Here is a 12,718-nt window from a genome sequence, read left to right on the forward strand (position 1 = left end):
AAAAAGCTTTTGTTTTCCGCTTTTTTCCTCCAAATATATACATATATATTTGGTTTTTTCTTAATAAGTTTCTTGGTCTTTTAAATCGAGGAAATTACTATTATAATTCAGATTCTCTGAAGTTAAGACAAAGGCATGTACTTGTATTCGAACCAGGGATATGAAAGAAGTCAGGATACTTATGTTGCTTTTGACTCTGAAAATCAGCTTGCTGGGTGATTACAGTTTTGTAAGAGCATCTGTATTTCTCGGCATTCCAAGTTCAACAGGAAAATGATGACAACTGAAGTCTTTAAAATTTTGCATGGAATGGAATGATCTCATATCCTAGTAGCATTCCAGCATTAAAATTACTTTTAGAGAACAGTTCACTGGAGGGCACGAAGCTGAGTGAAGTAAACCAGATAGAGAAAGACAAATGCTGTCTTGGTGAAGATGTCACAGTTACAGTTTTCAGGGGGTACATGACTTAACCTTGCCACTTTTTTATTTCCCTGGGTGAAGATTCGTCCCCTGACATAGAGGTGCTTGGGAGAGTCCTTCCAAGGAACGGCCTCAGGCACCTTCAGATGACTACCTCTGTGTCTTCTGTGTCCATTGTATGAACTAAAGATTCTAGATGGGAAGCAGCAAGATTTTTTTCCTCAAAAATATGACAGCTCTCATCATCTATCACATTTTCCTTATTTCTATGGCTGCCAAAATCCAAGTGTTCTGTTACTGCACTGGCCCCTGAGTTCTGCTTGTTACCATGAGATTTTTGCAACGAATGCTTATTCCCATCTGCCCTGATAGCCTTCTTCAACTGACTGCAGGGAGATGTTTTAACTACATGAGCGTGTGTGTGTGTGTGTGTGTGTGTCCTTGGTGAATGTGAGTGTATTTCAAGGTCTAAATGAGAAATAAATACTCCACAGCACACCTGTCTGAGTATGTGACAGGTGGTTCCATGTGTTGTCCATGTGAGTTTCTATGTCATTACATGGATAGTATTCATTCTTTGAGGTTGTATCTTCGGCAAGTTCAGAACTAGAACGTGTTAAGCAGCTGTTAAATAGCGAGTTATCCCTGGGGGCTGGCCATGTTCCTGGTGCTCTTTCCTTTCTTGGCCTCGGCACTGCCCTGAGGCACTGCCTGCTCTGACGCCGCAGCGGCTTTTGACCGAGCTTAGCCAGGGGTGAGTCAGCGCCACTGCCCCGCGAGCAGGGCAGAGTTCCCGGCAGCTTCTGTTGCCTCGGACTGTCCTTGATGCTCAGACGTTCCGGAATCCGTGTGCGTTCCCGGTCCTGTTCTCACTTCTGATAGGATGTGAAATGGGACCTCAGTTATATCCCAAACTTTAATATTAGACAAGAGGGAAGAATGGCATTGGATTGAGCGCTGTTGAAAGACTGAAAAAACTTATAGGAAATATTTTGGAATAAAAGAAAAGGAAATTTTTACTTAGGAAAATTAAGAAAAAATGTTTGAATTCAAATGGAGTGTGTTTAAGTGTCTGCATGCTATCGACTGTATGTTTCAATTTTTGAATCGGCATGCAAAATATTCTAATCATTGAATGGCAAAAATGATTGACATTGCGGTCATTTCATCTCATTGGACACGGGACTTGGCGGATGTGGGCCTGAGCATCGACGGGGTGCTGCATACTGCCTTGCGTGTGCCCTGCCAAAGCTCAGGCCGCCAGGTGCCATGCGGGGCTGTGGGGGGCAGGGGGGGAGCGGGGCAGTTATCAGACATGGGGCTGTGAGCGGCTTGGTCCAAATGAACCATATGGTGTTTTGATGTGTTAGATGTGTTTTTAAAGACTCGGAAGAGCATTTTATTTTCTCAGAGACACTTGAGCAGAAATAAGAAACCTGTGTGGTAATCATTAATTTAAAAACATTTTTGGGGGTATATTGTATAAGAGAAGTAAAAGAGTTATAGCTTATTTTCAGTATTTTGATCTGGAGAGTCGAAATTCTTTGATCCTGTTATATTTACTCAACCTCAAAATGATAAAACAATAAGCAATTAAATTATTACTATGGCTTAATTCAAAACAATTATTTCAGGTTTATGGATTTGACTTTGTCGAGGGAAAATAAAAGCACCCCACAGTGATTGTTATGACTTAATTTTCGCAGTATTTTTGCTTTTGGAGGTGGCACATTTCCTCTTCTAAGCTACTGGGTCATTTATGAAGTTGCTTAAAAATATACATTTTTAAAGCACTTGCTATATATGCCAAGCAAATTATTACATACTAAGGATCTGAACCTAGTAATCGATGTTGTTCAGCAATTCGAAAATAGAAAAATTTATTTAAAGAAAATGTATCAAGGAATTACTCTATTTTGTTTTGATATTAAAATATTCTTAACTTTATGTTAAAATTTTATCTTCAATGTTGAGACATTTTCATTACTTCTGTAGAGAATAATAAGGGCACAACATCTGCAAATTTAATTTTAGCTTTTATTTTAAAATTATTATATACACAACATAAAGACATTTATATAGATTATTATAAAATTGTATGTGATATAATGAGAAAGCATTTAATCCAGGGACAGATAAACTTGCCATTTCTATTAACAACTTAAATAAAAGTTAGCATTATATGTGCAAAAATAACAATGGAAGAAAACCTACCACTGAATACCTTACTTTACATTAGCCTCTCAAACAGAAAAAAATTATTTTAAAAATCTGAACACTTGGAAGAGCAAATTTATTTCCTTACTGAAAATAATCCACCTGCTTTTTTGTAGTTTAACCTCATTCTTAAACATCTTTCATATTTTTTCTGCAGATGTATCTCAGGGTTACTGAATTATATATTTATAACATAATTATAGTAAATTTTGCTTTTAATACTTTTATTTTTGCGATACGCTTTGTGATATTTTAAATTTCCTGGAAAATGCTTTATTTTAAACTCATTGCAATAGTATAAGCTCTATTTTAGTGTAGATGTCTCTGTCAACTAAGATGCCTTCAATTGCAAACAAGAAAACACTACTTCATACTTGGGTAAATAAAGAAGGGACTTTTTTGGCTTTCATGGATACGAAGTTCAAATAAGTTAGGTAAACTCCAGTAGTTTTAGGAAGATTAGTTCAAGCTGATGTATAGGGCTAACTGAAATGATTAACTTGAAATATGTCAAATAGTTCACGTGTTTTCTTGGTACTTTATCCTTGAGTAGCTGAAAGCAGGGATTATGGCAGATGCAGTGGGAACACAGTGTTTTCAGTGGTGTTTCTGATGGCTAGCAATACCCAGACATGATAAAATACTGCCCCACTTGCTGCTCAAGCGCATGGCAGAGTAGTGTGGTAGAAAGGGCATGAGCTTCAGGATTCGTTCCCTGTGGGCTCCGGCCCCATCTCCGTGCCTGAAGTAGTGTGGAGCTTGAGGCCTGTGCTTCATCCCTGTGAGTGTTCATTTCCTTGAATTGTGTAGAGATGCACTACTTATTTCACTGGGCTGTCAGGGTAAGTCACAAATACAAAGTGTGTAGCCTTCTCTCTCCTGTCAACCACCCCCCTAAATTTCTTGCCCACTGGAAATAGACACTGGAGGGATTCTGGTGTCCAGGAGAACACGAGGACGTTGCCCATGGAGCTGGCTGTGCCACGTTCACGGCCATGGCTGGTCAGAGCTCTCCTGCGCGTCTCCAGTGAGTGGCGTAGGGGAAGACAGGCGGCGGTTCGTCATCCAGTTCCCAGATGGGAGCGTGGGTGTTCTTGGAGGCAGTTTGATCCTGGTCGGAAGCGGGCAGCTAAGGGGCATGGAGGGTGCCCCGAGTCTGGAGTCCTTTGGGGTTCAGACCCCGCTCTTACTTCCTGTGGCTGAGTGATGATGGGCCATAGTCTTCTCTATTAAATGGCCTGAATAGTGTAGTTCTGGACAAGACAAGATGATTTGGTAAATACGCCATAAAATTTAACCTCCCTAGGTTTAGAACGTTAATCATTTTAACGTCATTTAGTGGTTTAGCTATAATCCCTTAAAGGGGACCTTTGCAGATAAGGTGGTTGAGATAACTTGTAGTCTTAACCCTGATAAAGAATTGTCAAGTTTAGATCATCTGAGAAAATTTGTACGGTATTTTAATTAATAAAATACCTTCTTAACTACCAAGCAAGTGTATAATTGCATCTTTTGTTCTTTTGCCCTAAGTATACCCGTGGAATACACAGAACAGTGTTTATTTTTGTGACTGCAATTAGTAGTACCCATTGGATTTTTATATCCTTTGCAGCTGTGTGTTTACCATATATTTAGAGAAATTATTTGAATCATCCTGACCTTAAAGCTGGGTGATAATTTGGGGATGCTTCCTGACCTTCTCTCTCGTAAGGCTAATGGAGAGGAAGAATGTGATAGTACCCGGGATGGCAGCTAGAGTGGTCACCCCCGACCAGCGCTGACCGCTGGGTGAGGGCCAGCCTGCTCGCAGCATGGCTGAGGCTGGGGGAGGATTCTGCTTTGAGAAACACCTAAATCTTGACACTGACCTTCCTGCATAGGAGAGGCTGCATTGGAAGGGAAGTGCCGCTCTCGCTAGGTTCAAACCCAGAGCCATCTATAACTTCCCATTTTTTCCCATTGAAATTGATTGTGTAATGGGTGGTGAGTTTTACAGTAGATATGGAAAGTACATGTAATACTCTCAGAAAACGAGCAAGTGGCACATGGCATTAAGAGTATTATCAAGATTTAAAACTGTAATTTGCAAACTCTCAGACTAGGTTGCTTCATCTAAGCACATACACAGAAGCCACCTGCTCCGCTCATTCCTTCTTACTAATGCAAAGACTCAGTCTTTCCCAGTTGCAGTCACTTGTAGCTCTGGTGACCCTCCGTTCTACTGGAAGGGTCCCTTGTGTAGCTCCTCCTCGGAACCCAGCCCAGTCCAGGGACCATGGTCTTGGTGCTTTGGGGTTGGGGACACGCTACTGAAGTCAGAGCTCAGTCAGCGTTAAATGGTGCCACCGTGTTTGATAGTTTTTGTAGTTTCTAGGTAAGATGGTGTTTGGAGACAGTTGTATGACTAGAAAATTTGAAAATTTGGAAGTAACTTCCTTCCTAAAGAGAAAGGAAGCAGCGTTGGGTACGTGCTGATAGGTGTGCTTGGCAGGGCAGGGCAGGGCAGGGCAGGTGCGACCTTGTTGGACGTGTGCGAGCTAGCTGTGGCTGCAAAGCAAAGGAGCTCCAAATTCAGTGGCTCGAAATAGCAGTGAACATGGTTATCACAGTGTTTGTGGAGCAGGGGTTCTGTAGTGGCTCAGCTGTGTGATCACAGCTCAGCCTCTCATGAGATTTAGTGAAGGTGTCACCCAGGACAGAAGCCGTTCGAAGGCTTCTCTGGGTCTGGAGGATTCACCCTAAGCTGCCTTTCTCACTTAGGCGGCAAGCTGGCGCTGGTTGTTGCTGGAGCCTCTGTTCACCCGAGTCTCCACGCAGGCCGTGCTTGAGTGTCGTCACGAGGCGGCGGCGCAGTTCCGTCAGAGCTGTGCTGCCAGAGAGAACGAGGCGTGGCGGAGCCTTCATGCAGCCTCCAGTCACCTGCTGTCGTTCTGATCGCTGTGTTGGCCACGTTCAAGGGACGGGAACTGGGCTCCACGTGTGAAGGGAGGGGTGTCAAAGAATTCGAAGCTGCATTTTGAAACCACTGCAGACATGAAAGGAACTCGGACCCTATTCTACTTGATTCGCTCAGCCGTGTAACAAATGTTTATCGAGCGCCTGTAACGTGCTAAGCATTGTGACAGGTACCGAGCAAAGCCTCTCAGAGAGGGGACACTGTGTCAAGGCCTGAAAGGTGACAAGGGCTGGTGACGTGTTTCCCAGCATCTCTGCACCTGCCGCGTCCACTCACCTCCCATCGTGTCTCTGACCTCTGCGGCTGGATGGCCCACTTGGCGTCCATCCACTCAGTCTCGACTCAAGTCGCTCAGCTATGAAATGGTGTGTCCGTGTAGCGTTAACGTTCTAACCTAGAGAGATAGGGCGGTTTCTTTGAATCACCGAAATATGCTTAATAAGCTTGGCAGCGTAGGACCAAAGGTGAGAACCAGAAGGAACGAGGAGTGTGCAGAGAACGGTGATGCGCGCACCGTTCGCAGGCTTCGTGATCCCTTTACACCGTTTTGGCATGTGCTTGAGCTGTGAAATCATGTCAGGTTTATCTTTAGCCAGGTGGTTATGTCACCCATGAATTGCAGTTCTCTGTTATCTCTCTGGCCAAGAGATCTTTGAATTATTTTTAAAAACATTTTAGACTTGTCTGACATTTTTTCCAAGATGCATTCTTGCTTTGGCTCCTGCTCACGTTCAGTAGTTCTACTTACTATTCACTAGACTCAATATTAGGCTTCGAGAACAGAACTCCCGAGTGAAGTACACGCCTGGAGCAAACACACTCAGCTTCCTGTACAAATGAAACAGGAAAAGAAAAGAACAGCGAAGACATGCGTTCTCCCTAGAGCTACATCTTGGTCTCATGAAGGCCCCCGATGTCCTCTCGGGCCCAGGCGCCGGTCCGGAGCAGACACCGTCTTCACCGCGCTGTCGCTCCCCAGCGCGGTCGCTTTGCTCGTGCTTCTCTCCGGGCAGGCGCAGCATGTGTTGAGCCGTAGGCGATTCTGTACACATGTATTCTGTGACTCCTTGAGGGCAGGAACTATTACATCCATAATTGTGACTTTCAAAACACCTGGTCCAGTGCCTTGGTGAAAATTTTTAGAACAAATTTGGTGCTGTAAAAAAGACCCATTGAATTGAATAGTTACGTTGATTCTTAGATTAAGGTAAAAATAACTTTATATGATCCATCATTTCACGTCATCCAGTAGACAGATCTTGCGTAAGGAAAGAGTAAGCTTATATGTGCTGACAAAATTAAGATCCTGAAAAACAGGTGATGATAGTTCTCAGAGTTTTAGTCATTGTCCAAAACATTGATTCTAAACCATTTATTACTTTGCATACTGACATTATTGTGTCCGTACGATTTCTTTGAAATGAGATACAGATGTCAAATAGATTTACTTTAACAATATTCTGAAAAACTCGAGGATATATAAATATTAGCTTGTATTTATTCATTTTCCTAGATAATCCAATACCCAAAGAAGTTCTCACCAGTGGCTAAACTCTGATCAGCGGTTCATAGTTATATCACTAATGAAAATGGGGAAATATTTTTTGTAATATTACAAGTGCTTGAATTCTCAAAACAGCAATTTTAAAAGAAGAGTGTTATAACTTTACAAACCTGAGAAATATTATCAATGACTAATAAACCATATAGACTGGAAACACTTCTAACCTTTGAAAGCATGAAGTAGAATATAATTACATAAATACAACAAATCCTATTATTTCTAATCCTCACTTCTCAACTGGATTATCATAAAAACCTTCTTTTTACTCCCCCAGACTATACCCTGGCCATTTTCCAATTCATCCTCTCCACTCCTGGCAAGTTAATAATCTCTTTTAAATGCAAGTGTGACCTTGTCACCTTCCCCTCCCCTGCTTAAAAGTGTCATTGACTCCCCAGAGTTGAGCATAAACTTCAGACTCCTTCCCTCCCCCAGGTGGGTCTTACTGCCCCCCTTCCCGCCCCCCGTCTCAGTCCCCTCTCCCACTGGTCACCTGCCTTCTCCACAGATGCCCATGTGTTCCGTGTACCTTCTCCCTGGGTCTCCCCTGTTGTAAGTCCCTTTCCTGCTTCCTGCTTCCTGTGCCCAGCTCCAAGGTTTCTGTGACTCAGTTCAAACCAAGTCATTCCCAGTGTTTCCAGCTGTCACTCCCATGATGTCCTTCAGACTTAATTTCCTCATCCAGCTGAGTTCTCTGTCCCTCTGTGTTCTCCTTATATCCAACACGTAACCTTTTTAAAGAAGCTAATGACCTGTGCGTGCACTGACCTCTGCTGTCTCGGCGGCATGCGCCCAGCCCAGCCCCTGGACCGGGCGCCTGATGGGCAGGGCAGGGCCTCTGCTTTCACCCCGAACCCCCCAGTGGAGTGGTGCCTGGCAGCCAGAGTTGCCACACAGCTTTGTCGAATAAATGTAAATGAATGCAGATATTTAATATCAGCTAAGGGGAGGAGAAATGTTCAAAATATGTAGCGGCCAGTTGGTGGAGGCGCCCACTGGTCACACTGGAAGCACAGTCATGATGATGCCGACCTTCTTGGCACCCTCCAGGGACCGGCCAGCTGTGGCTCTCTAACTTTTTTATACCAACAAGGAGGAAATACATAGACTTTCATACCTACATGCGGTCAGGTGATTTGAGAAAAATAGGGAGACGTCGTATGTTGGGAGGCACCTGGATGCGTGGAAAGAAGCCACCGTCCTGTGTCGTTAACCCATTTATGTGTGAAGGTAGAAGCTCTGCTGGAACATTTATAGGTGTGGTAAAGGGCCAGCTGCCCAGAGGCAGGGCTGACATTTTCCGGCGGGCTCAGTGAGTTAGGAAGGGTAACTTCCTGCATCTTTCGGGCCGTGGCGATCGTCCTTGCCTTCTTACGTCACGCATTAAGTATCAGTGACCCCCCTTCCCAGCCCAGGCGCTGGCAGGGCTCGGTTGCCTCCCTTTTGTCTACACTGTTGCAAATACTGCAAAGCAGATCAATCTCTTACTCGTGTGCTTGTCTCCCAGCACCCTAAACCGAGGTAGATGTGGTCACCAGAGAGAGCTTTCTGCAATGCACATGTGGCCATGGTGCTCCCCGCCCCAAGCCACCGGGTGGTTCTTTGTCACCTGAGGAAGCTTAAAAAGTGAGCTTTAGGAACAGCGCGCCTGCCAGGGCTTCACGCGTGCAGACGCCAGTGCCTAGGTCAGGGCAGCCCCTGGGCGCCCTCAGGGTCCGCAGCAGAGTGTTCCGCGCTGGGCTGAGGGCCACACGTGGACGGGATCGAGGCCTGCATCCTTCACAGGGGAGAAGACTGTCTGTGAACTGGTTCCCGTTTGTCACTCAGGTCACTTCTTACCTGGGAGACTTTGGCCAAGTTACCCAAGTACTTGAGCCTTGGCCGCCTCAGTTCACATGGGGACAGCACTCATGCCGCAGGACCGTCCTAGGCGTGAGGCCATCTGCCTCCTTGTCCACCGAGCCTCCACTCACAGTCACTCAGGAGGCTGTGCTGGACTCAACTGTCCCTGGCAAATGGGGCCTGCGGTTGTGGTCACTTGCAGAGTGCAGTCCACGCACCTGGGCCTGAGTGCCTGTGGCAGAAGCTCGGGAACTGTTCCTGTCACCACTGCCCTTCCCAGCCCCGGTCCCCATCATGGAGCAGACATGGGGCTTTCACGACGCCCGCCAGCCGAGGTCCCCCTTATGCTGCAGGCCGTCACCTCAGTGCCGCCCCGTGCAGGGCCCAGGCCAAGAGTACGGAGAGGCCCACTTACAGTGTTTTCAGAAGAAAAAGCCACATGTCAACTAGGAAGCTGCTGGGTAAGTAAGCCCTGTCCTCCTCCTGGACAAACACGTATTTGTGACACGTGACGGGTGCACATTTGGTCCCTCCGAAACCGTGGACTTCCCTGCATGGCTGGCCGAGGGCGGTGCTGGTTCTGGCGCTGGTCACACAGCCGGCCCCTCCTCTCTGCCCACCCCTGGCTCCAGCCACAGCGCAAGAGCGTCACCCCGAAGGCGTGGACATGCCAACCTGCCCCTTCGAGCTCTGTCCCCCTTACACCCCCGCCCTGCCCGGCAGACAGCGCGGGGTGTACGCGAGATTCCTGGCTGCTGCAGCAAATTACCAGAGTCCGCAGCTGGGATAACACGTCGACTCCCCGACCAGCTTCGAAGTCTGAAGTCTGAACCAGCTGCTGGTTTCCCCCGAGGCTCTGAGACTGTTTTCCCTTGGGTCAGGTCCCCTCTTCCACCTCCAAAGCCATCCTCCGCCGCCCTCCTGTGGAGCCCTGTATTCTCTTCACTGCCCCCTGGCTGACCCAGCTTTCCCTCCCCAGCGAGACCTTTAGCTTAGTCACAGCAGCACAGGCCCTGTTGCCACGGGAACTGACCTAGGTCCCCGGGACCAGCACGTGGATGCCTTGGGGAACACCAGCCTGCCCGCTCCAGCGTGCAGAGCACGCACCCTCGGGAGGCTGGACGCAGGGAGAAGCCTGAGAGAGCGCCAGCGCCGGGCGTCTGCGGGGCGGGGGGACCAGCTGGGCATGCCCCGCTCTGGACCCTCTGCCTGGCTCAGCTGGAGGGGTCCCTGTCAAGCCAGGAACCAGCTCTGAGGACAGCACATCTCCCCCGCACACCTGGCAGCCCCGCCTGTCCCCTTCCTCTGGGTGTCAGGGGCCGTGTAGCGGTCGCCGCCCTGTTGGATGTCTGTGTCCGCGTTTTGCGTCCCTACTGCACACCCACTCGTGGTCCCCATGCCCCCGGATCTCTGATGCCACCCTTCCACCACCTCTTCGCTCCTCTGAGCAAACAGGGTTTCACCTGTTCGCCGTGTTTAACAAAGACGTGCTGTCCAGCGAGCGGGCGCGCGCTTCCCAAACCCTGCACGTGGTCAGCTGATTCCTCTTACGGTAGCCCCTGGGTGCGGACACTGCTCCCCCATTTGAAGCTGCAGGTTGTCTTTGATAATCATATTTAAAATTTCTTATTCTACTTGTATACTCTGCTTAAATTTTGCTGGCTCTTGGCCATTTGAATGATGCGTCCACACTTACACAATATATATAGATGGATTTTTCAAGAGCTATTTTCTCTCCTTTTCAGTTTTTGAAAACCCCGCTGTCTGGTCTGTGTTTCACTTGGTCTCATTAGTGATGGGATTTTACAGGGAGTCAACTGTGCTTAAGACTGTGACTATTTTTGGACAGAATTGTTAGATTTCAGAGTTTATAAATTATTTCATTTTTTACAAAGTTTTTTTTTCTTTTATGAGGTATTATATATAGCAAAGTACCTAATGAAAAGAAAATGTGTCAGTTTAAACTTAGTTTTCAACTGAAGTTATGAAATTTTCGTGGTGTCTTTAAATCTGTGACTACGTCATAGTGGTGTAATGTCACCGGAGCGAGTGCTCCGTGAGGACAGGGTCTGTCTTGTTTATCACTGTTCCCAGTGATGGCCCAGCTGCTAGTGGCTGCGTGTTAATAAATAATCGAGTAAATGAATGTAAGAATTTCAGAGTGGCTTTACAAAATAAGATGTTCAGTATAAATCATGCTACTTCAATCAAAACATTGAAATACAGATTTTTTATTTTCAATCAGATTTGCGATCTCTCCTAGCCTATGCTGGAATGAGTAATAATTTATACTTTTTAAGGTGCTAACTAACCTGCGTACATTCAAGATAATGGTGGTCCATTTAAATAGTGTATGAATTGGTTAATACAGACAACAGTATGTAAACATTTTATATATTTATATATAGTGAAAATTTTGTATATTATAGAATATATAAGCATTAGAATACTAAATATCTTTCACACAGTGTTAAGTGGTGAGAAATGTGAATTTCTGGTGCCGAAATGAAGACAGGAATGCGGGAAATGTTTCTGCCATACCTTTTTCTCCTCATTCTTTTAGAAATTATGTGTGAGGATGGGTTCACTCTGATTTTATCTAGTTCTATAGTAGTAAATATTTGTATTACTTACTCACTGTGAAGATATGGTATGTTTCACCATTGCAAAGGTTTACTTCATAGTGTTTTCTCTTTCCTTGTCTTGTATTCTTCCCGGGTTTAAACTTCGCAGATGACTGAAGTTGTCTTTTTTATCGTTGGTCCTCAGAATGGCTTCACTCCTTTGTACATGGCTGCCCAAGAGAACCACATCGATGTTGTAAAATATTTGCTGGAAAATGGAGCTAATCAGAGCACGGCTACCGAGGTAAGATGCCAACCCAGAGGCTCAAACTCTTCGATCCTTGTGTCCAGCTGCACAGGACCTGTTACCTGCTAAAATGTGCAGGAATGCTCACGTCACCACTGTGACCTATGACAGTGGCCGTGAAGGAACGACTTGTGCGCAGGGCTCAGCGAGCCTACGCCTTGGAGAAATGCAGGGGCCACTGGCAGGTTGGGGGCGGGTCACCGGACAAGGGGAGGAGAGCAGTTCCGCTGGGACGCGCCTCTGCTCGCCCCGTCAGCCAGGGCGTGCGGCCTTTGCTCCCCCTTTTCATCGTCTGCGGCTCCACCGACAGCGCTTTCAGACCCCTGCCCTGGCGTGGAGGGTGGCTGGTGGGCACTTGTCATCCAGAGCCGTCTCGATAATTTTTAATGTCTAATATGACCTCCTTTCTGGAGAGTTGAGTCTTTAGGTAAAGTAAACATGAACTCCCTTTTACCCTGTATTGAGGGGAGAGAGTATAATCTGTTAAATCATGTCCATTCCCTGTGGGAGAAAACTTGATGGACTCAATTGCAATAACTTTCTGACAGATTATTCTTATTAGTTAAAAAAAATTCCAGGAAATCACCATTAATGGGACCATGTTTCCTGCATATGACCAGAAAGGACAACTGTCCCGGCGGGAAGTGACCCCAGGCTGTCTGTCTGGCACATGCAGGTCACACTCTCACCACGTGGGTGCGCCCTAGCGCTTATGATTAGGGGCCACTGTTTTCTGAGACACTGCTGTCCGTGAGTAGCACGTGATATCTTCAGGCAAAGCTTGAGTAGCGATATGAGACCATAGCTCTGCTTTCGGGCCTCAGAACAATATACCAAAACAAGGG

At 46.2% G+C, this 12,718-nt stretch overlaps 1 protein-coding gene across 12 annotated transcripts in view; it reads left to right on the forward strand.

Annotated features, from left to right (window-relative positions):
* ANK2 (ankyrin 2) overlaps nt 1-12,718 on the forward strand; it is a 281,232-nt gene that overhangs the window by 160,299 nt on the left and 108,215 nt on the right. For all 12 annotated transcript variants that reach the window (XM_039846891.1, XM_039846890.1, XM_039846888.1 and 9 more), the window contains one exon: nt 11,772-11,870. In XM_039846891.1, coding sequence (XP_039702825.1) covers nt 11,772-11,870 — 99 coding nt within the window. The remainder of the gene's footprint in view (nt 1-11,771; nt 11,871-12,718) is intronic.

This window comes from Pteropus medius, unplaced genomic scaffold (assembly GCF_902729225.1).
Source record: "Pteropus medius unplaced genomic scaffold, Ma_sr-lr_union100, whole genome shotgun sequence".
In the NCBI taxonomy this organism is placed as follows: domain Eukaryota; kingdom Metazoa; phylum Chordata; class Mammalia; order Chiroptera; family Pteropodidae; genus Pteropus; species Pteropus medius.